Genomic DNA, 22,680 nt, shown 5'->3' with positions numbered 1-22,680 from the left:
GCTGTGATGGCCGTAAGGTGTTCGGATGCGTCATGTGTCCGCAACCGGGAGTAAACATTTTAGTTACAGAAGCAAAATAATTTATTACATTCTCTTCAGCACCAGTACCACGCCGAGACCGGTAGTGAGTGGTTGGTCTGTGCGCGTTGCTGCACTGCAACGCCGTGGATAGTATGCACACGATTGTTTGTTAAATATGCGCACGCTACAGTTCTACGGTAAATAGCATCATCTCGATACGTTCTTACTTCGCTAGAGTTAAACGATTTTAATCCAAAAATAATATAAACGAATTTATGCTGGTTCGTTTTGGTATTGGAATGCAGTTCACAGAAGAGGGCAATGTCACGTCGGACGGCCTTTTAATACCGTTGGATAAATATCGATCATGGGTGTGTATGTATACCGATTCAGTACGGTTGCGTAGAACTCCAATAATTGTCATATAAAAAAACATCTTCTTATAAAAATAAAAGCTTAATCCACTCTTCGTCAATCTACGCAATCCGACAGGAAAGGACGCGCGATTCACGCGTTTAGCACAGTGACCGTTTGGTAATACTTGGTATTGGAAGTCATACGAGGTGTGTCTTTGATATCGAATGCGGCCCCTATCTACCGCTGGTGTGTCGATGATTTATCTGCTATAGCCTGTTGGTTAGTCAGCGCCACAGGAGCCACACAATCGATTGGTGAGGCGAGCGCGGCGTACTCCGTCTTTAAACTTTCCGAGTTGAGTTGAAAACATTTTTCAACAAATTTTGCCTCATCGTCGGTACAATCGGTGCTGCCAGCATTTCCTCGTACCACCATTTGATCCGGCAGTGGATGTCCTTCCAGCTGCTCCAGCTCTTCCTCCAGCTCCTCCTCTTCGGCGTGATAGATTTCCGTTGAGTAGATGTCATACGCGTCAAGATACTGGCCCTCATCGAGCGGCTCTACCAGCTCCATGTTGGCGCCCATGTGGCTCAACCCCTGGCAGAAGTCGTCGTCGATGTACAGATCCTCGGTTGATCTCTGAAATTTGTTCCAAAAGAAAAGAATAGTTTAATTTCGGTGCTTTGATGGGTGTATCATTATACTTGGAACAAGTATTGGTTAGAGGGTGATTAAGACCCCTTCGATTGGAGATCAAATAGCAGGAGGATAATGGTCATTTTTGTAAAATATTTTCGAGAATTTCCTTCTCTCTGGAGATGCGGGGTATCGATCCCCGTACCTCTCACATGCTAAGCGAGCGCTCTACCATCTGAGCTACATCCCCTTGTTGAAATGAAATGGTGCGTGACTTTACTCCAATCACTCTGCTGACCTACTTTCGATCCACTAGTGTCAGCGACTACCGTTGCATTCCGAGGCACGCCCCACCCAACGGCTGCGCACGGGCACGATTCGATCGTCAGCATAAATTGCTCCCCACCTCACACCATTTCAATCAGCTGACCATTCACCTGATACCGAAGCGAGTGAACCACCGACGATCGCCACGATCAAATAGTTGCATTCACTTGCTATTCCTTCCTACCTGAATAGGTCCTATCGACTGTAGTCGGCTGGCCAAAGCACTGGCAGATGTTGGTGTCAGCGGAGCCTCGAACATGGAAGCAAAGCTCTCCTTGGGGAAGTTGATCTCGCCGAAGGCAGCCGTCATACCGATACGGCTTCCGGTAGGAACTGCAAATAGAGAGACAACCAGTCAGCAGGACGTCGCCACGAAGGTAAAGAGCGAAGAGAGTTCCTACCATTGAATCCTTCAACCGGTACCATCGAGTTACCGCAATTGCAGCAAACGAATCGCTCCATTGCACGACCAACACCACCACCACCACCACCACCACTGGCTACCGCTTGGCCAACGGGAGTCACCGAGCGGCTAGAATCCGTCGTGGCACCACCGTTTGCCTTGTTCCCGCCATCGAGCGTATCCTGCGGTACAAGACGGAGCTTTGAGAATGCTCGCAATAACTCGTTACCACAGGAATGCCGGACACTGCCAACACAAGCACCAGCACCAGCAGCAGCAGCAGCACCCTTCAGGGAACCGGTCGGTGTGATGCATCCGGAGGAAGGAAGCTCCAGGTCGTCTAGATTGGCCGAATTCGGACGTGATGAGGCCGGGCTAATGTCCGATGCACGGCGCGATATCTTTCTCATGTTCACCGTCACACGGGTAGTAAGCTTCTTCTTGCGAGCACTGCCAGTAGGTGGTACGGTGATCGACGTCGTTGTTGCCGCTGTCGTACCACCACTTCCGCTACCACTAACTTCGGCGAACTGGACACCGTGGTCCGTGCTCGAGACGATACTTTCCTGGTAGACCGTCCGCTGGTGAATCGTGGCCACACTGTTGGCGGCCGTATTGATTGCATTCTGCCGCCGAAGGTACAGTTGTGAGTTGGGTGCAAATGCCGCCATCGGGGCCGTTGGTGCAATCGGTGTCGGTTTACTAGCCGCCTGGACGATCTGAGGTTTAGGTTGCTCGGGTTGCGGTGGATCAGGAACAGGCTGCTCTGACGAAGGAGTAGCAACCACCGGTTCCTCCTTATGCTTTGATTGATTACAGGCGAGCAGCATATTGAGACGTGTTACAATTTCTGGTTGCTCAGAAATTTCGCTTTCGACCGGTGGTGGTGCTGACTGTGGGATCGGTGGTGGCGGCGTATCATCCTTCAGAGCCGCTGCCTCGGCGTCGAGTGTCTTTTCTAGCTCGAGAACCTTGGTCGGTACGAGCAGGTTCTCTGCGACAACGAGCGAACCATCCGGTACTAGCAACTGCCTACGGGAGCATTCATCATCCGTCACTTTATGTCCGTGTTCCAGCATCTTCCGATTCGGACTGTAATCGAAGCCATGGTTCTCGAACGTGGTTTCAATCTTTTTGATCGCGTCGCGCACCGAAGTCAGATGTGCCGTGATAATGCTGAGCGAATCATCCAATGGAGCACCGCCCTTCGAGTCAGCGGCATCCTCGTGGTCGTTCTTGCTTGCTTCTTGCTCGGTGGTCTGCTGTTGCGATTTCGCATCGATCATCGGTAGTTGGCTTCGTTCGCAAATAGTTTTCTCCTTACGCCAGAGTCGCTTCTCAAACATTCCGTTCGCGGCCGGTGAATCGGCCCTTGGTGCCGATTGCTGGCGCTGTTTCACCGTCACCGAGGTCGTCCAAGGATCCGGCGATTTGATAATGTTCACGCTGATGTTGATACGCTTCGGTTTGATGTCCTGCAGCGAGGTCGAACAATTTAGGTTCGTGGATGTGAGGAACGATCCATTGCGCGTCGCCAGGCCTGCGTTGAAGAACGATTTACTACGACAATCTTCCGGTGTCAATGCCATCGTTTCGTCGGTCATCTTGAGCTTCTGATCCGACAGCCAGGCGTGCTTCCGGATTTTGTTCTTCCGTGCGATCGGTGTATCGGGCAGCGTAAAGTCACCGATGGTAAAGCGGAACGAGTTGTTCATCCGGGGCGTTACGCTGCGCCGCCGTGCCCCTGGTGAGCTGTCGCAGGACTTCGAAGCATGCCCAACGTGAGTGTGCTTCGGAGTGTGCATATCATCGGAATCACTGCCACCGCGAGTACCTTCTTTCGGGGTCGCTACGATGGGTTCGATGTTGATACTAGGAGGCTGCTGATTAGTAACCACCTGCTCAACCTCTAGTGGACCACAATCACCATCCGATCCACGATCGGCCGGCTCGGTGAAGCTCTTGTTCAACTGATCAACCACCTCGAACAGCTCCTTCGCCGACTTTTTATTCGTTCGGGGTGGTTTCTTGTGCTTCTTGACCGTACTGGTCCTATCGTAGATCACCTGCTTTGAGGCGGCCGATTTTGGGGACAGGAATTTGTTGTTAAAATCGAAAATCGTTTGATAGATGCCCGAGTTGGAGAGATTGAACGTGGTGCTGATTGGTGACTTCTTGTCCAGCGACTGGCGCCGTTTCGATTCCCCACTGTTCGGCGCTGGCGGACTGACTTGCTGTTGCTGCTGTTCATCCCGTTCCTCCGTCAATTGCTGATTTTTCATTCGGTTGATCTTACGAGCAGGTTTCTTTGGCTGTTCCGGATCATTCAAAGATGGGCTGTTCTGTTGCAGGTGTTGTGGTTTTGCCTTCAACGATTCCGTTTCTTCGGCCAAGAAGTAGATCTTATCTGTTTTCTCCACGTGGGCACCTTGCTTGCTGACATCGTTCAGTTCGTTCTTGAGCCGCACCTCGGACAAGTTCGTCAGCTCTTCGTAATCTTCCGCCAGCCAATCGTACGTGCCGTTCTTTTCCATGCCCAGCTCGAGCAGCAAACAGTCCAACAAATCGACCACATTGCCCATACTCATCTTCCGGCTACCCATATCACCCAGGCCACCCTCGAAGATTTGGCGGAACCGTTCGCAACGCTCCTTCTCGAACATCGGCAACGGTAGATCGGAGGAGGTGTGCAACTTCTCCAGCTCCGCCCGGCTGTACACCACAAAAGGCACATATCCGTTCAGAATTTCCCACAGGAGCAGTGCGATCGAATACACGTCCGTGCTACGGTTCGGATAGACGAAGCTCGATTTCGGCACCAGCAGTTCCGGTGCCACGTAGTGGAACAGGGAAAACTTCTCGCGATACTCCTTGCAGTACGGTAGGAAGCGGCTGGTGCGACAATCGTAATTCGAACCGAGGCACCCATCACCCATCATGCCCAGCAGTCCGGTACCGCTCTTGGATCGATTCTCACAAACCTCCTTCGAAAGCTTGCGGTACTTGTCGCGCAGAAACTGCTCATCGTTCTTAATCAACCGGGCATACGTGGTGATCTTCTTCAGCTCGTCGTTCTGCGACGAGGTCATGGAGTTTCGTGAGGACGAGGTACTGCCGTACCGGTTCTCGATCTCACGGCGCACCTCATCCGGGGACGATTCCGTGGTCAGCTCGAACGAGGTCAGCTTGACGGCATACGGATAGCGTCGCATCAGAATGCAGCCACTCGAGATGTTGGAGTGGATGTAGCCACACTCCTGCAGATAGCAGACGGCGGACGATATCTGCTGCACGACCGTTATCGCGTGGACCAACGAAAGTCTTTTATTCTACAAAGAAACCACGGAACATGAAAAAAAAACAATTAGTCCAGAACATCGACTCCTTGAAGTGCAGCAAAATGAGGACGACCACTTACCATTCGGTGAATATAGTCAAAGAGCGTAAAATCGAACGGTTCCAGCAGTAACGTCGCCTGGTTAAGGGCCGCATCGTACGAAACCGCCATCAGGGTGACCATCGCCGGATGCCGTACCTGCGATAACACCTCAAAGTCCCGCTTACATGCTTCCTCGGCAAAATAAAGGCTACGTTCCGTATTCAGAGAGTACTTCCGCAGCGTGACGGCGGAACCACGGAACAGTCCGCACGAGAACTCGAGCGGTCCGGCAAACGCACTCCTCAAACTGCCCACCCTGTACCGGACCTCGTTCGGGAAGCACGTCAGCAAGCTGTTCCCGACACTGCGCCGGAAGCATTCGAGCAGATTGCGCTCGGTATAGCGCGTCTGCAGAAAATCATCCGACATCTGGATGCTTTTACTCCATTTTTGCAGCGAATCCAACTCGAGCAGTATATCCTGTGGGTCTTGCTCGTTGATCGGTTCATCGCCTTCACTCACCAGACCCCCGGGAGCAACAACGCCTTCTTCCTCTTCCACATCCTTCAGCGTACTAGCAGCGGATCGATCGAGATCGGTGACGATACGCGACGAGCGTCCCTTCAGCACGCTGATCGGTTCCGTAATGATGCTGTTCGAATCATCGTGAAATGCGGTGGTCTGCAGGAACTGGAAGTTGTCGTTTATCAGCTGCTCACACTGCCGGATCTCGGCCAGCGTGTCCTGTCCCCGGTTTTTGCCGTGCGTGTGTGTCTCCGATGCCGTACCACCCGTCGTATCCGCATTATCACTGAAGGGCAGCGCGTAGTCCACCAGATCGCCGTGTTTGTTGACCACCGTCTGATAGGACAGAGACTTCCGGTGCTGCCGCTGTTTTTCCACCTCGTCCGCCACCGATCGTTTCATCGAGCCACGGTAACCTCGCGAGGAGATGACATGCTCATCGTACATCGAGGAGGTGGTCAACTCATAGTTCCGATACGAACCCGTCAGCGGCGAATCGGAATCGCTGTACTTCCGATGCTTCGGTGGGCAACTGGAAGGAGCAACAGCCACACAATCCCTGCCCGGTCTCATGCTTTCAGTACGCGCCAAGATCGGTGGTGCCGGTGCTGGACCTTTGTCCTTGTAGTTACGACCACTGCGGGCCTTCAGGTTGCTCTGCTTCTTTGGTGTCCCGTTGGTGTACGGGCTGGAGTTGGATTTGTAGAAGAGCCGTGGTGGACTTTGCACAACCCGGAACGAATCGCCGAGTGTACCATTCATGTGGTCGGCTTCGAACTCGGCTACCTCATTCTCGTAGATGGTGTTGTTTGGTTTCGGCTGTGCTCGCGGGGTACGCTTTTGCCGTTGCTTTTGCTCCGACAGTACCGGAAGCGAGAAGCGCACGTCGACGGCCGGTTTGGAATGATTTTTCTCGAATGCCGTAGCTGCAGTGGTTGGCGCGGTCGCTGTCGTCGAGGAAACGGCTACTCCCGTACCATTGTTCCACTGTTCTTGGGGGTTATCCACTGGGATGCGGTTGATGTTGCGATAGAACTCGACGGAACGTTTCGGTTTCTTGGGGGCCACTGCATCTGATGGGAGGGCCGCACCGGCCGTCGAGGCACGATGATGCCGAGCGTGCCGGGGTGACTTGGGTACCTCGAGTCGGTTGCTGCTGTAGACGTTGCTCGTGGTGCGGCTCAGCAGCATACGTTCATTGCGAGCCAGCTCGATGTCGGAGCTGAAATCACCTTCACAATCGCTACCATCGCCCGATGGTTCCTCTTGGATCGTATCGCTACCGTGCGCGAGCAGCGTTGGCCGGGGCAAGAGGCCCGGACTTGACCTGGAGTCGATTTCACTGTTACGCTGCTGCGCTCGCCAGTCGTTGAACTTGGCCAACGCCTCTAGGTAGGCCACATCCTGGTCCTGTCCGATCTTCGGTGGTGCACTCTCACGCCGTCTATGGCGTTTGTCTCTGCCAAAGGAACAAGGGAGAACGAGTTAGAAGGTCATATAGAACACAAAATTGCAACAGAGAAAAGCTCTAGAGCATAACAAGTGAACGCTACCACACAACTGGCTGTTCGCCCGGACGCTGGGAAATGCACTGACACCGTTTTCGTCAAACTGTTGACCATCCCGAGAGCTGCAGTTTGTTTTCTGCGAATTCCCATACACATACCTCATGTACATGCTACCACATGCACCAGCACCGCCAGTCCCTCTCTGCTAGCAACGACCCGTATGCAAGTGGCTCGGCATTCCATACCAGTTGTGATAATTTTCCTCTTTTCACTGTTTATTAAATTATACGCTCGATGTGAAGTGGAAAAAGCTGCGAAAAACTGGCCCCTGTACTTGCAAATGGACGCCACTAACCGGAACACGGCCCAGCAGCAGGGCAAGCGATGATATTGTCTGGCATTGCAACGACACACCATCGTGCTGTTCGTCCGCAGTATGGGCGAGGTCAAAAACGTTTTCCCCGTGTGCGCAGATTGCGATCAGTTTTTCCAAGCTTTTCCCAAAATGCAAAGTGCATCAACTGTGACCTGAACTGGAGCGAAATGCATTTCACACTTTCTATCCTGCAGGCGCACCAATCCAGCCAACGGTCAGCCGACGGACGGACGGCCGGCCAGCTCAGCCAACTCGACGACTGGGAGGAGAAGATTTCACGCATTTCCTCCCCGTTTGACTGATGGCGCTCGTGATCGCGCGCGCAAGAGATCAAAGATTTGATCAAAAACCGGCAGAACAAATGCGAATATTCATTCGTCATCGGCCAACCCAGCGGCTGGTGAAACTCCAGGGAACCGTATCCGAGCAGGTGGCATTGTAAATGCATCGCTTTCGATCACAAAGTCCTGGGTGTCTTTGCGCGATTACGGGCCAGAGTTACCAGACAGAGGGAGGAGGCAATCACACAGCACATCATGAGCCACGATCACGGTGGCGATCCAATGCACAATGGAAGAAGTGAATGTTTGCAAGACTACAATAATTGAACTGTTGGTTTGAAGTAAACATTTGGAAGTTATTGAGGAAAAAAAACGTATCCTCAATCAAGCATATCCTCAATTTTATTTTTATTCATTGAATTAAGGTCAATTGTTAAAATATCATTCTTTCGAAAGATATCAGGTGTACAAATAGAAACTCGCCGTTTTTTCTCAAGATTTGAGGCTTTATTGTAAAAAACTCCTCACAAACTCATTCTTCAAAGTAATTGCCATAATTAGCCACAACTTTTCCCTACAATTTGGGCAGCTTTTGAGTTCCTTGTGGGAAAAATTGTTCATCTTTCGACGCGATCCATGCATAGATACAATTTTGGGTGTCCTCGAAAGAACGGAAGCGCTGCTCGGCCAGGTCATGCGTCATCGATCGGAAGAGATAGTAGTCTGATGGAGTGATGTCTGGAGAGTACAGCGGGGGGGATAGTATGTGCCATTTTAATGTTTCCAGGTATGTTTTCATGACTTCCGTCTTCGAAGCCGTTCGATGTCCCTCGGCTTCAAATCGTGCGGCACCGAGTATCCTAGTTTCTGGATCATTCCCAGGACTTTTAGCCGATGCGATATTGCTTGTTACGTCACGCACAATAAGTCTGCAAGTTCCTGTTCCGTTTGACAAGAATCTTCTTCCAGAAAAGTGTTCAATTAGGCATTTTCGAACTTTGTGGGACACTGCTTGTCTGGCACGTCATAATCGCCATTTTTGAACTTGCAAAACCACTCTCGACGCATTCTTTCACTAATGCAGGCTTCACCATAAACATTTACTATCATTCGATGCGCTTCAGCTGCATTTTTTTTAGTATGAAACACAAAAAGCAACACTTCCCGCAAATGGCACTTATTCGGCTGAAACTTCGCTATGTTCGCACATGAATAACTCAAAGCAGGGTGAAAATAAACAAACGAGATTTTGGGGAATTGTTAACAGATGCCCCAGCTGTAATTACAAGGCTTTTGCATATTTTTATCGATTAATTTGCAGCTGCTAGACTCCTTAAGGGAAAACGGCGAGTTTCTATTTGTACACCTAATATTATTTTATTATTGCAAACCAAACAGGCTCAGGTGATCACATTTTCGATCATAGTAACGCTGGCGAAGCTCGAAGGTTCAGTTTATAGTTAATGTTTGAACAAAGAGCAAGCATTTCTCAATACGTATCAGCTACACTGCGCAAAGTAACTGGAAAAATATTTCCACTCAAGGCAAAAGAGTTCTTAAATTGAATTGAAATTTGGAAAAAGAACTAACTTTTGACCACTACATAGTGATAGTACATTCCGTTGCCGGATCCGGAACGGTTCAGTGATCGAACCTTAACCATTGAAACTCTTGATGTGCAGCAACGGAAAACGAAAGGGCTGCTCTCTTATCGTACGAAGCGGCCTGCGCTGTAGGAGAATTGTGGTGTGGTGCCAGTTGCAGGAGAAAAACGATTTTTCACCCGCGTCTTTTCCCCGCAGTTTGGCTTGCTTGTGTGCGGTGAATTACTTCGAATCAATCGGTTCCGGCTTACGTCGGTGTTTTGCGATGAAATTAACATTAGGTAAGGTAATGAGACAGCGAATGAGCTGGCTAAACGTGCGTAAATGTTTGCATAAGTACGACCACCGCAGATGAAGGCCTCCTTGGCGAAGCTCGGCCACCATAGCTCTCGGTTCATGGAGAAGCTAATGGTGGCGCAATTAAATACTGTATTTAGTTTAGCAAACAAGCAATAAACAAATTAAGTGACTCTTTTTCAGAAACACTACAGTAGGTAGTAGCTGCCATTAGGTTAAGATAATAAACGGCTTAACTTGTTTTGGGATATAAAAATAAAATTAAACGGCTTCCTAGTGCATTTCTATAGCATTGCTAAAGGAAGTGTTAGATGGAGGGAAGGTGGTGTGTTCCCCTCCAACCATTTCCCGTCTGACCCTTTAACACCCTTTTCTCATGGACAATGCGCTGTCTTCCCCACTCTTGATCACTGTCGGAAATGGCCGGCAAACAATTTGCCACATTTTCCTCGTTTCTTTCACCAGCAGAAGGCACTCTCAGTACAACGCCTGACGCCTGGTGGCCAACGCCCGAGGGGTTTGGCAAAATTTATGCGAAACCATCTTTCGCAAAACACATTGTGCCGCTCCAGTTTGCCGCTGGACCGTAGAACGGATGATCCACTCCACCCTTTCCACGGGCCAGCCACGAGATCGGCAAGGTGGTGAATGGTGGTAGCTGCACGAAAAATAAATAAACCGCAACACTCTCTCCTCCTGCTCCTCCTTCTCCTTCCCGGCTGTCGATCTATCCTAAGACACCGATTTATGATTGAAACCGGACAAAACAGTACGGGACTAAAAGGCCGAACGAACACACACACACACACACACCAGAACGAACGTGGCGGATCGTCGGAGTGGGCCGAATGCGCGGACCGTGAATAAGCTGCCCACTAACGTGATTAATTGTCACGCCCCCATTGGTAAACAAATGCGCCAGGCCGAACGAGAACGCCCGTGAGGGCCGGCAATTGGACCACCGGTGGTTTAGATACTTCACGGGGTTGGGACGTGATGATTTTGTCGGTTACTGTTGTGCTGCATCAACACAATAGAAAGATTCCTAGCAGCCTCTCCTTTGTGATGGATGTAGTCCTATCGGTTTTAAGGTGTTAGTTCCAACACGGAGGCTGCTCGGTTGGTCATCTCATGCAAACGGAGGAGCTAAGGTACCTCAAGTTGATTGTTTCATGTTTCGTTTTCCGCCAGATACAGACTGGTACTAGAGGAAAGAGAGAGAGATCGCAAAGCACAGAGGAAGCATAACTCGGCTAAACTCAGCCCCTTCATCCCTCGCTTACCGTTCATTATGACAATCTCGCGAAGATGTGCGCGGGGCGTGAAAAATGTGGGTGAAAAGTAGTGACTTTCGCCTGCCTGCCGACTTAGTTGTGCCCTAGACCGACGTCTTCGTCGTCGTCGTCTCGAGCGCTGTCTTCAGCTCCAGACTCAGCGGACTGTGAACTGAATGCTGGCTCGTACTGCCGGTGCAGTGTGGCCGTCATGAACCGTAAATTCAGTTTGGCAGGTGATACCGATCCAGCTCGCTGGCTGATAGTAATTGTTAATAAGGGAAGCGAATCTTAGCTAGGCCAGGCTAGGCCAGGCCTCTCTACCGCCAGTGTGATGGCGGAACAATTAGGATGTCTAGAGTAAATATGTATTCGTCTCTCCTCCTTTCGTCTGCCGGCAGGTGAGAGTGGAAAAGTCAGCGCAGGAAAAGTGATTTGATAAAAATCAGTGAAAACACAGCGAAACACCGACGGGGGCCGGCCCAGGGAGGCGGTCTTTAGTTCCGTCGCTTTGCGCAGTGAAATTCGCGCTGTTAAATGATGAGAGTAAAATTGACGTAAATGGCCCATAACTTCGGAATCGGTTATAAACGATCGCACCCGGCAACCGTACGCCATCTCTATACGCTTGCGCTCTTGAGCAGAATTTAATGAATTTACAAGGAGCTTTTTTGGTTGTCGTTGTTGTCGTTGTGCCGAGGAAGTATACTCGAAGCAGCGCGTATGTTCGCATTCATTTCTGACAGAGAAAGCGCTCCCGAGATGCCGCACACGTACCTCAACCGGACAGGGACTTGGAATGCAGCTGTCAAGGTGATCGAGATGCGCCCGAAACAAGCCTGCTCGCCGGGAGGGGAGAGTAAAAATTACAACCCACCACGCCTGACGACGAAGACGATTAAAATCTCAACATCTCGATCGGGACGGATGCATACGGCGATGGCGATGGCTGGAGAACAATGGCCAGGCTGGGCGGGAGTCATGACGTGCCACGGCGCAGATAGTGTCACGTCCGTCCAGGGAGCAGGGGATACGCCAGCTGAAGCACATAAATATCTTTTTCACTCTCTTCTCGCTTCTCTTGACCTCGACCATCGTCGCCTTGGTCGTCGTCGCTGCTGCAATGTGGGAGACGGAGAGTGGGTTAGAGGCTGCTGGGGCTAAACGGTGTCCGAAAATGTTGACACCAACTGTCCGGGGCTGCTGATTGCCGGAAGAGGGATGATTTAATTTGTACTTAACCTCTCCCCCTCTCTCACTCTTCTTTCTCTCCATCTCCCTCTGCTAACATTGTTGTCGTTTTGTTGGTGAGAAAATTCGAGCCCTCGAGGATCGCCGAGTGGCGTACAAATTGGTGCTTTCCGCCATGCGCCAAAACGCCAGACGACCAGGTAATCCGGCAACGCGCGCAAACGCCAGATCGACAATGAAGTGATTAATGGGGGGACGACGACGACCGGTAAGTGGGAAAGAACTGGCCATTTGTGGTGCGTGTTTTCGAGAATTCCGGCATTCGAAAGTGACAGTCAAGGGCGCAACTTTTCACTCCCACCTCGGTTACCGAAATTTCCACGAAACTCGAACGAACGTTCGAAAGTGATGCAGCATCGCGCCAAGTACTTTTCACTTTTTTCCGATTAATTTTCAATTCAAACCTCGAGAGACCTCGGGTTTCAACCGACACCGCCACCATTGCCGCCAATCACGTGGCATGAACCAGTGTTTGACCGGCACCAATTGAAAGCTAATAAACAAACGGCAAACCAGCAGTGAAAGCGTCACGGGCAACGGGATTGGACCAGTTCGGCGTTTGTCGTCGACGACACCATCGGTTTCATATAAAAAGTGCATTTGTCATGACTTATGAATCGGCACTGATTAATTTCAAATTCAATTCCCTTTCTCTCCTTCTCCCCCCTCGAAAAGCTCACGATCCCTCTCTATAACGGGCGCACGCAGAATGGCGCATTCGAGCCTTGAAAGACGCATCTTGCCCATCTTGGTCACGCGAATGTCCAGCATCTCAACGACGAGAGCTTGTTCCGATGGATGGTTTCGTGAAAAGTGCGAAACCGAAACACCCAGCCGACAGCCACGGAATTGACGGCTTTTGGGAGCGATTTTCACTTCAACAAACCAAGGCGCGCGCAACTGTCACGCAGGAACAACACGCAGGTTCACTGGGCGGGAGTGGAGAAGCGAAGAGCAAACAAACAACAAAAGCAAATTGAGCAAATCAATAATTCGGACAGCGAAGGTGCACGCAGCGCGCGCTAATGCTCTCTCGAAAGCATGAACAATTAAAACAATCACCAGATCTGGCGAACGCTAAACGATTGCCTTTGGTTCGCCACGGGCTCCGGGGGTGCAACGGAGCGGGTGACGAAGACCAGGAGGTTTGGTGGTACCGTTTCATGGTCGACAGTTTTCGCCGCCGGTTGAGCAGCGCGATTTATTGAACCAAATTTCAAAGGCGCAAGCAATTGGAAGTGGTGCTGCCGCTGGTGTGCCATTCGTGATTTCCTTTTCTACATGATCAGACGCTCAGAGCACTAATGTCTGCTTTAAACTTTACAAAACTAGTTTCAATAACCCATTTTCATAAAACTCGTATTGCCTTATCAAGAGTATTATAAATGCAAACTGAGAAAATGAATTTGAACAGGAATATTAACACATTCACGCTCCAATAATAAAACATTAATAATAAAGCCAATAATAAACCCGATAATAATGCATTATCTTAATGAAATGAAAATCGCGGAAAAGTGTTTCCATCGACCGGCTGCAAACCGCTAAATCGAAAACTTTCGTTAACAAGCCAATAGCAGAGCGGGAAATGAAACAAAAGACCATGAAAAGCGCTGCAACAATGAAAGCGAGCGCACGGACGAGGCTAATGATATGAAATTATCACATTTACACTCATTAATCACCAGTTTATCCGGTGGCAAACGTGATGACACAAGCGTGGAAATGAAACACGCAGTGAAACGCAATACTCGCCGCCCGTGTATTCTACAGCACAAACATGGGATCAAAGCATCAGTAGCACGAGCAGAATAACGGCGATAAAAAGAGCATCGCACAATAAATGAGGCGATCGATCGGCTTCCTTAAGACAGGCTGCTGGAGTTGCGTGGCACGTGCTGCAAGCCGCTATCTTTCCTCGATTCCGCGTGCAAGATCAGAGATCCCCGAGGGCAGCAATCGATTGGATCGATGCCTATCGGTAAATCGATTACGATACATAATTCATGATTCAATCGACTACTGCTGCTGCTGCATTTCGCTGTTACTCGCGCCAAGGAAAGAGAGCGAACGAACCCGGTGGCAGATGGTATTTCTTTCTTTCGCTCCGGTGACGTATGTAAAATTTGCAATTCCGTCAGATGGTACGTGCGCCGATGGGCGCCATGCTGTGTGCCTCTTGCAATGCTATCACCGGGGAAACGTTTCGTGGAATGGCGGAATGCCTTGTCTATGGTTGCGAGCGCGCGCCAGAGGGAAAAGCTCGTGCTCCAGTATGAACCTACAAGACAAGCTTTCCATCCTTCGCTCACTCGCCGCACTGGAATCTGGAAGTCGGTCTGGCATTTCGCATCTGTCGATCTTTCCGTACTACGCACCTCTCTTCCGGGAGGATTCCCCCCCGAAGGGAAAGCGATAAATGTGAGAAGCAAGCTAAGCGTGATAAGACGAGAACGCGAAAGGCGTTCGGTGTGAATCAGTTCTCCGATCCTCGGCGACCGGGCCATTTCTCACGCAACATTGGCAAATCGGCATCTGGCGCGGCAACCGTTCGGCGGCCGATCCATCGATCGGCAGGCCTGCGAGGGGCTTGGAAAAACTGAATGGGGACGAGAATTGTTCTCCGATGTGATTTCCCATCTTACACACTTTTCACTCATCATTTTCACTCCCATTACCAATGGGCCGGTGGGGCGGGTTGCCGTTCATTAGACGCGCGAGATCGCGATCTGACCGTAACCGACGCGCGTTACACTTCCGCTTGCTTATTGGAAAGGGCCCCGTGGCTGGCTGGTTGGCTGGCTGGCTGGATGTTTGTCTGTTTGGCGCTGTGTGCGCAGTGCACACCGTTTAACAATCGTTTTTCGGGCCCATAAAAGCAAATCTTCATCTGTGTTCCCATTGTGCCCTTTCGTGGAAAAAGGTCACAAAAAGGGAGGGAAAATGGGGCCCTTTGCAGGCTCGCGCTCGCGCCCTCTGACATCCACTGCAGCACTAGATCGACGCATTTCTAGAGCCGCCGCATTGGTCAGCTTGAAAGCAGAGGTACTTAAAACACTGTTCGAGTGGACCCGTATTTGCAGTGCATTGTGTGATGCCGGCGAAACAATCCAGTAGCATTTGGCTACCAGTTTGTTTGATGGATGATGGATGTGGTGCAGCGGCCAGTCGCTAGTTTTCCACAACATTTTCCGCAAACGCAAAAAGTGGGGAGAACGAGGGGAGTCCTACTAACAAGTGTGTGGTCGCTGGTGGAACCATCGGCGCTGCCGTCGTCGTCGTCGTCGTCGACGACGTTGCTGTTGGCATCTTGATTAATTAAAAGATGTTGAGCGACGGAACATGGCAGGGAGGAAGATATAAAATTAAATCTCGCTCGCAAAGGGTTCACTTGCCCGGGTGCAACCCCATCCATGTGAGTGCCCCCTAGCCGGTGGTGAACCATTAGAAATCGTGGCCGGGACCGGACAACCGGAAACGCTTAACGAAGGTGACATTAAAAAATTGTTTTTCGCTTGCTCGCTGAGCATTTATCGCCCGCTTTGCCCGGGAGTCTCTCGCGCGTGTTTTTGTTGTTTGTTGCCGCCCGTTGTCCGCGAATTCGTGTGTTTTCCACATAGTACTCAGTCCCCGCAGACAACCGCAGAACGCTCTGTGACATCACCTGTGACTGCGTCGCGCTCGACGAATCGTTAGAGAAAGCTGCAGTCATTGGGTGGGGTTCGTCGCTTACCGGTGCTTCGAAGTCGTTTGATATTGAGAGCTCCGTTTGTTCTTGAGCAAAGGGTGTTTTTTTACTTGTTTGTGGAAATATTTTGCGGAGAATTGGTCATTCTTTGACGAATTACGTAAAAGCAACGATCTTAGTCGTAACGAGAGCGATCAAAGCCTTCGATCAGCGTTGAGATCACGTTCTGATCACGATCACCGAATCAAAGCGATGCTCACTTTCACCGCCCAGGTGGGTGCATAATCGGGATGGAAAAGGTCAAATTAACTCCCATTACACCGTTAGAATAGGTCAACTGTCTTCTGTCAGTCTTTGGCATCGCATCGAACGATTGCAGAAGACTCTGACGGTCCGTCGTGGACCGATCGGACATAAATTATAGCTTCGGACCAGTGATGCTGCAAGAATGATTTATGGTGTCATATGATTTCTGGGCGAGCGTCCAATAGCGGAAGAGGAAAACAAAAGGTTCGCTCGCGGGCGGGAATTCGCGTCAAATCAACCGCATAGATCAGCGATGATCAGTCAACCTGCCAGCCAACCAGCCCACCAATCTTGAGGAGGTCTGGTACGTCTCGGTTTGGCATGATGGCCTTTCGGATGCTTCCATTGATGACGTAGCTCGTCGGAGAGTTTTCCGCCTTTTTTTGCCTTTCGCCAGCAGCTTGGATACTGATCGCGTCGCTGACCGATAAAGGGCAGCCGCGTGATGACCATTGCAAAGAGACCGCGGCTAGTCGACCCGTCGTAGCGCAGGGCTTTTCACACTTTTCCACACCAAGATTATCTGACATCACTCGCTCGCTCGGTGTGTGTGTGTTGGTGGCTCTCTCTATTGTTTGTGCATGCGGTGCACCTCGTTCGCTTCGTGCACCGAGGCCTCTGTATGTCATCGCGAAATGTGAAGCGAATTGCTTTTCGCAGAATTGCAACAAAACAAGCAGCACGAGCGCGGGACACGACGAGGCTCGAGGTATCGGGTGCAAGAACGTAACGGCCGAGAGCGAACGAATGCCAACCGCACTCGCCATCCAGTACCGATTGCGCTGCTCCTGTTATGCTTATGTTGAAATTGATGACACTCGTGACTGACTGGCGGACGGATGGATGGCGTGCCGCGGATAATGTTGCTTGCTTTGGGGCCTCGGTCGTGTAATTTGATCGGAGGAAAATGGCTCTATTAGGCAAAGCGATGATGTTACTTCAGGGCCAATCGTGTGCTCAAAACGGATCTTCTTCTCGGTGACGATCTAATTAGGGCGAGCAGCATTTGCATTTCTAATTAATTGGACGCTGCTCTTTTTCAAATTCAAATTTGTCTGTAAGTTTCGACGTGATCTTGGGCTACAATCATGATTTGAAAATCCGAAAATCACAAATCCTACCGTCATCGTGGCCTCCAACACCTTCAAATCCCTCGCAAACTCTTACAACGCAATCGCTTCGCTTCGGTGCGCTCGGTGCGCTTGGTCTCAACCGACCAACAAAAGCCAAGATCCCGTGTCGAATCCATAATGCTCGCAGGTTCGCGCAGCACAACCGAACCACGAATACTTTGGCAATTGTTAATCATTTCCTCGCTCCTCGGGAGGGAGGGCTCAGCGGGACAATCACAAGGAGTTGATCCGGCTCCGGCAGTCTTTATGATCTGCGCAAATTATTCTCAACTTCCCGACAACGCACCGTCGGAGGTCGATCCCTCCGCTCGCGGTTTTGTTCTGATGCGTAGAACGGAAAGGAACGTCCAGAACGCAGAAAACAGCCCCTCACCACCGGAGAAAACCGCAGCAAACCAACCTGATGTCATCGTCAGCGAGGCGTTCCCTTCACCAGACAGACAGAGTAACCACCACGACCAAGAGTAACAACCAGGTGTGATTTACCAAACCGCGATGCGATGTGGTGGACGGATGTTGGTCGTTTCTACTTGGAGACTTTTCGCTGTTGTGGATCGCCCGATCTTCGTTTTGATCGGCCGAGCGGAAGAAACCGTTCTTCAGCGAACCGCGAACACGAACCACCCAGTGACAGCGACGTTTGCTACAAAGTCCACCGGAAGCTTGGGTCGTAAATGGTCCAAAGTCGCCTCGAATCTGGCCAATGATGTTGCCGTTGAGCTGCGGCTGCTGCTGCTGCTGCTGCTGCTAGTGGGAATGCGAGAGTGGAAGAGCCAAGTGCCGATTGGCAAAGCTGGCGAGGAAGTACGGTTCAGAAAACTGTACGTCTCGTGTCCTCCCCTCCTGCTGCTGTGGTTTGGCACCACATAGACCACACCGCACCTTGAACCGACACGATGGTAGCGCAGCAAACGGCAGAAAAAGAAAATCAACCTTTTTTGGGGGCCAACCGTGGTGAAAATGTGGTGCGTAATCGGATGCGCAAACCACCACACAAAAAAACTGGTGGCGGTATAGAGAGAGAGAGGATAGAGCGAGTAGCATCAGGAGGAAAGGGTGTTGGTTAGTGTCTGCAGTTGCATTTCCGGTGCCACGGACCGCAGCCTTCAGTTGGGGGGGGGATTAGTACACGTTTCACACGCCCTCTTTTTTTTGTAGTAGAGCTCCAAAGCTCATCCAAAGTGAGGTTACTGCCAACAGTAGCATTCTATTCTGCAAAACTTCAGCACTCCAGTAGTGGTGCCAAATGCTCGATTGGAACGCATGGTAAGGGAGTGAGCTCATTGTCACAGCTCACAGGTCCATTCTGTGACCAGACAACCGGGCCGGGCAGCGATGCATGAAGAAGCATACCATCAAAGCGTCAAGCCAGAATTAGACCGGACCAGACGCGAGGAGCGCGGTTAGCGTTATACGGGTATAACGGATAGGTCCGAAACACCCGGAACGTGAGGGGAATGAGGGTAGCTAGTCGGTGGTGTCATTACGAGAATGAACGGTATTTAGGGCTCGAGCGGCTGCAGGCGAGTGTTGCTGCTGCTGATGATGATGTTGATGATGATGATGATGATGATGTTCCCGGAGGGAGCTAGAGAGCTACCGGCCACCAGCAGTAAATACCCGCACTACCAGCAACAGCAGTATATCCGCTACAGTTTGCATGCCACAAAAACGCCAGAGCCTAGAACTCGGCTCACCTTCCTCCCTCTCTCTCTCTCTCTTCCACCGCCTGGCCTTCCCGGGGCCAGTTGGAATGCACATGGGAAGTAAGATGAGGGACGGGGTGCGCTTGCGATTGCCCCGAGTTATTTTAGGCCCCGTAAGTGCAGCGAAGCGTTACGGCGGAATAAACACAAAAACCCCTCCCCGGTGGAAGGGAAATGACCTACCCAGATTTTATGGCACAGAACGTAGAACACCACGCCACGCCACGCCACGCCATGCGGTGGTTGCGCACCTGCGCACCCGTGTGTTGTTGGTGGTGGCCACCAAATGGTCCATCGCGGCGGCATGATGTCAACAATTCGCGCACGGCGGAAACAATCGCAGACCTTGGAGGGTGTGGTGTGGTGTGGTGCAGACAATATTGCACTGGGCGCTGCTGGAGAAGGGGGAGGGGTTGCAGTATGGCACCAAGTTGCAGATTGCACAGAAGGTGTCCCTTGGGGGCCTTGTAGACTGCAATACACAGAGAGGTTTCAACAACTGGCGTTTCGGGTGCTTTTCATGCACTTTCAGATGATTTAAGTCAAATTCCACGATGGACGCCCACTAAAATGGAATCCGATACGCCTCATTTCGAATCAATTCCGGCATTTTTGTGTGGAATTTGTGCCTGTGACACTCAGACAGAGTGATGTGTGTTCGAAAGGATAAATCAACACAACCAAAGCTCCTCATCCTTTGCACACTCATGAATTATGGAAAACCGCGAACGGCTGTCGCTTCGTAATTTGTAGCGATCAAGTCGGACCACCCAGACATGTGTTAACAGCCGATCTCTGCACTGCAGTAATCAATAGATTTCATGCTTCATGAAACTCAATCCATCGCTGGCGAGCGTGTAAAATGATACAAAAAACGAGACGAAAGGTGCTTCCATCCACCGTCCCTTGGTGGGTTGGGGGAAGAGATGACCTTTGCCGTCATTGTTCACACCCGCCAAAAACCTATCCAACCACAACGGATCGGCCAGAGACACTGCGTTCGAATCCAGAAGAATTTGATTTGTCCATCCACGCGCCGGATGTGTGTGTGGTCGTTGCTGGCCACACACGTCTAGCACTTATCCTTTCTCACCGCCACCAGCTCGTCGCTCCTGACCATCGCCGGCGTCTACCTTTGGAGCAAAATAATCGTCGACTAATAATCCTCCATTCCTCGCCCTCGGTAGACCACCAGACAGACCCCCTCGTCCGGAGCGGAACAACAACAACAACCGGAAATTGATCAACTCTGTCTGTTCTGCGTTCGTTCTTCTCCCAATTTTTAGCGCATACAGCCTTTGTGTGTGTGTGGAATGTCGTTCTCACATGGGGTCGCCCAGATCGAGCTGAGAGGCTGGGTCGTCAGAGCGGCGAGGGCGCAGAGGTCCAAAACATAATCACCGCATCACGCATCGTAAACAACAATCCAAATTCCGATCCCAGACTGTTACACCCACCTTCCGGGGACCAATCCGCTCTCTTCCGTCCCTCTCAAGTGGCTGAAGTGTACTTTTGCTACCCATTCCGTGTGAAAAAAAGGACAGCGGACCGCAGGTTCCACCACCGACGGAACGACGTCAGTAATTGAAACGCAAAACAATCGTAAACGGCCCCGGGTCTGGGAAAGAGCAAAATGCGTGGAAAACAGTACCCCCCCCCCCCCCTCCCCGCAACACCGAAAATGAATACGCAAAGTGATCCAGAGTAGCAGCGCCAAACCGAAACCGGCCGGCCGAGAACCTGACGATCGGACAAGACGATGGAAAAATCTAACGGACTCACTCACCTCAGCGGCCGAGGCGGCGAAGGGAGCCTTGCAACACTTGCCAATGTGTCTGGGCACGGAACGCGCTCATAATTGAAAAGCAACTGTACAGCGGCCGTCATGGCGTCGGCACAGCTGGAGCAGATTAAATATTAAATCAATAATCGCGGCGCTTCGGTTCTGCCCTTCCTCCGCCATTCCCGTTCACCGAAAATCGAAACTTCGAACCCCGCAAAAGGAGGTTCTTGGCCACTCAAAAGTATCCACATCCGCCGAGATCAAGCTCTATCGAAACCAATCGAAACACTCCGGAGCTGGTCTTGTTTTTTTTGGTTTTTAGTCGGGAGGCTTGGCCACGCCGCTTGGCGCCAAACGCGATGATCGCCCAGATGATCGGGCAGAAAATCCCTTTTCCCGGCGATTAATCATACACTTTGCGGCGGCGGGGCGGATTCTAGCCGCTTCCCCGCTAATTGAGGTGGCTGCTTGCCTCACGGGACCACGGACAAACCCCGGGCGGGAGAACGGGAAAGGGAAAATTGAACGAAATACCGTTCGGTGCCGATGAATTGGTGCTTCGTCAGTTTGTGGGGATGGTCACTTCACTTTGGTGATCGTGTTGTGGTCTACATATAATTAGAGCACGTATGTTGATGATCGTTTGGTGCGCATCGATCACACGATGCTCCTCTCTCTCTCTCTGCTGGGTGTGTATCTGTGTTTGGTTTCATGCCATCGCGGGATCCATCGGTGGATGGTGGTCGGCCCCACCGCTAGTACCGTAACCAAATCGTCACCGTCCATCAAACAACGGTGCCATCGCTGGTCTCTAGGATCCTCGGCCGTTTGATCATCGAATTGTTAATGGCCGCCCCATGCTAACGACTTGAGAAGATGAGGATGATTGGGGCTGTGAGATCCTCCACTTTTGCTCTGTTTGCTCTGCCACCCTCTGGAATCTCGTTTTGCAAACAGGTGGATCGATCGAGGTGCAGTGTTTGCATTTTCGCGCCGAAAGCGACGGAAGATCGTGACGAAGCTCGCGTGGCTGCATTTCTAAAATGATCAAACAGTACACCGGAACAAAATCGCGCACTGCTTGTAGGTACTCCCTAAGAGAAGCTTCCGTGCAGAAAATATGTGAATTCCTTAACAGAGGCATCCACTTCTCGGTCATAAATCAATCCGAGGCCGTAACACCTTGTATTTGCCACATTCAGTCCTCGCTTCACTCTCGTCGGTGACATCGGATAGGAAAACTTTAAAATTCAAATTTCGGGTTTCGGGTAAGCCCAATCTAAACAGGTCAAGGGTTTTGAAGCAACGGCCGCGACACACACCCGCGAAGCCTCCCTAACCTACAAATCGTCCATGAACCGTCGCCCAACGAAACCAGCAAGCCGTATCGGTTCGTGACGTTGTGCGGTTAGTGGTGGTGGCGGCGGTGCCAACAGCCCCACCGAAGGTTAAAGAAAATTGTCGTACGAAATGATCTTTTCCTGTGCGTTCTCTCTCTTTTTCGGTGTGACCCATTTCCTGAGCGGAATGGGCGACCACCATTCGGCGACGGCAACGGGATAGTGTGTGTTGATAAGTGTTTTTGGGGACGATTTTTCCGCTTTTCGTTTGGCATTCGTGTGTTGCGTGGGCACGCATGGGAGTAGTGATTCGTGGGAGTGGTTTTTAGCTGTTGTGTACTTACTTTTTGATCCAGCCAAGCAATCCCATCTTTGAACGATCGACGACGACGACGACGACGACGACGACGAGACGAATTGAAGCACAGCACGCAGCAATTCCGTTCGTAGGTTTTCACACACACTCACACGCAGCACTCGCGAAG

General features: G+C 51.0%; 1 protein-coding gene and 1 non-coding gene across 2 annotated transcripts; both read right to left on the bottom strand.

Moving 5' to 3' along the window:
- Window positions 1–486: 486 nt before the first annotated feature.
- LOC125951953 (uncharacterized) lies at window positions 487–22,680 on the bottom strand. The gene is made up of 8 exons (XM_049681106.1): window positions 22,540–22,680; window positions 6,618–7,107; window positions 5,163–6,560; window positions 3,976–5,073; window positions 3,031–3,915; window positions 1,743–2,973; window positions 1,526–1,674; window positions 487–1,017 (listed from the first exon to the last, which is right to left on the bottom strand). Exons 1-8 carry the CDS (start codon window positions 22,563–22,565, stop codon window positions 616–618), a joined length of 5,679 nt encoding a protein of 1,892 aa, XP_049537063.1. The 5' UTR covers window positions 22,566–22,680; the 3' UTR covers window positions 487–615.
- Trnaa-agc (transfer RNA alanine (anticodon AGC)) lies at window positions 1,192–1,264 on the bottom strand. Its single transcript has one exon. It is a non-coding gene; the product is annotated as a tRNA-Ala (tRNA).

Source organism: Anopheles darlingi, chromosome 2 (genome assembly GCF_943734745.1).
Source record: "Anopheles darlingi chromosome 2, idAnoDarlMG_H_01, whole genome shotgun sequence".
Lineage (NCBI taxonomy): Eukaryota > Metazoa > Arthropoda > Insecta > Diptera > Culicidae > Anopheles > Anopheles darlingi.
Note: the sequence above shows the minus strand (reverse complement) of the source record. Positions and strands in the feature narration are given on the sequence as shown.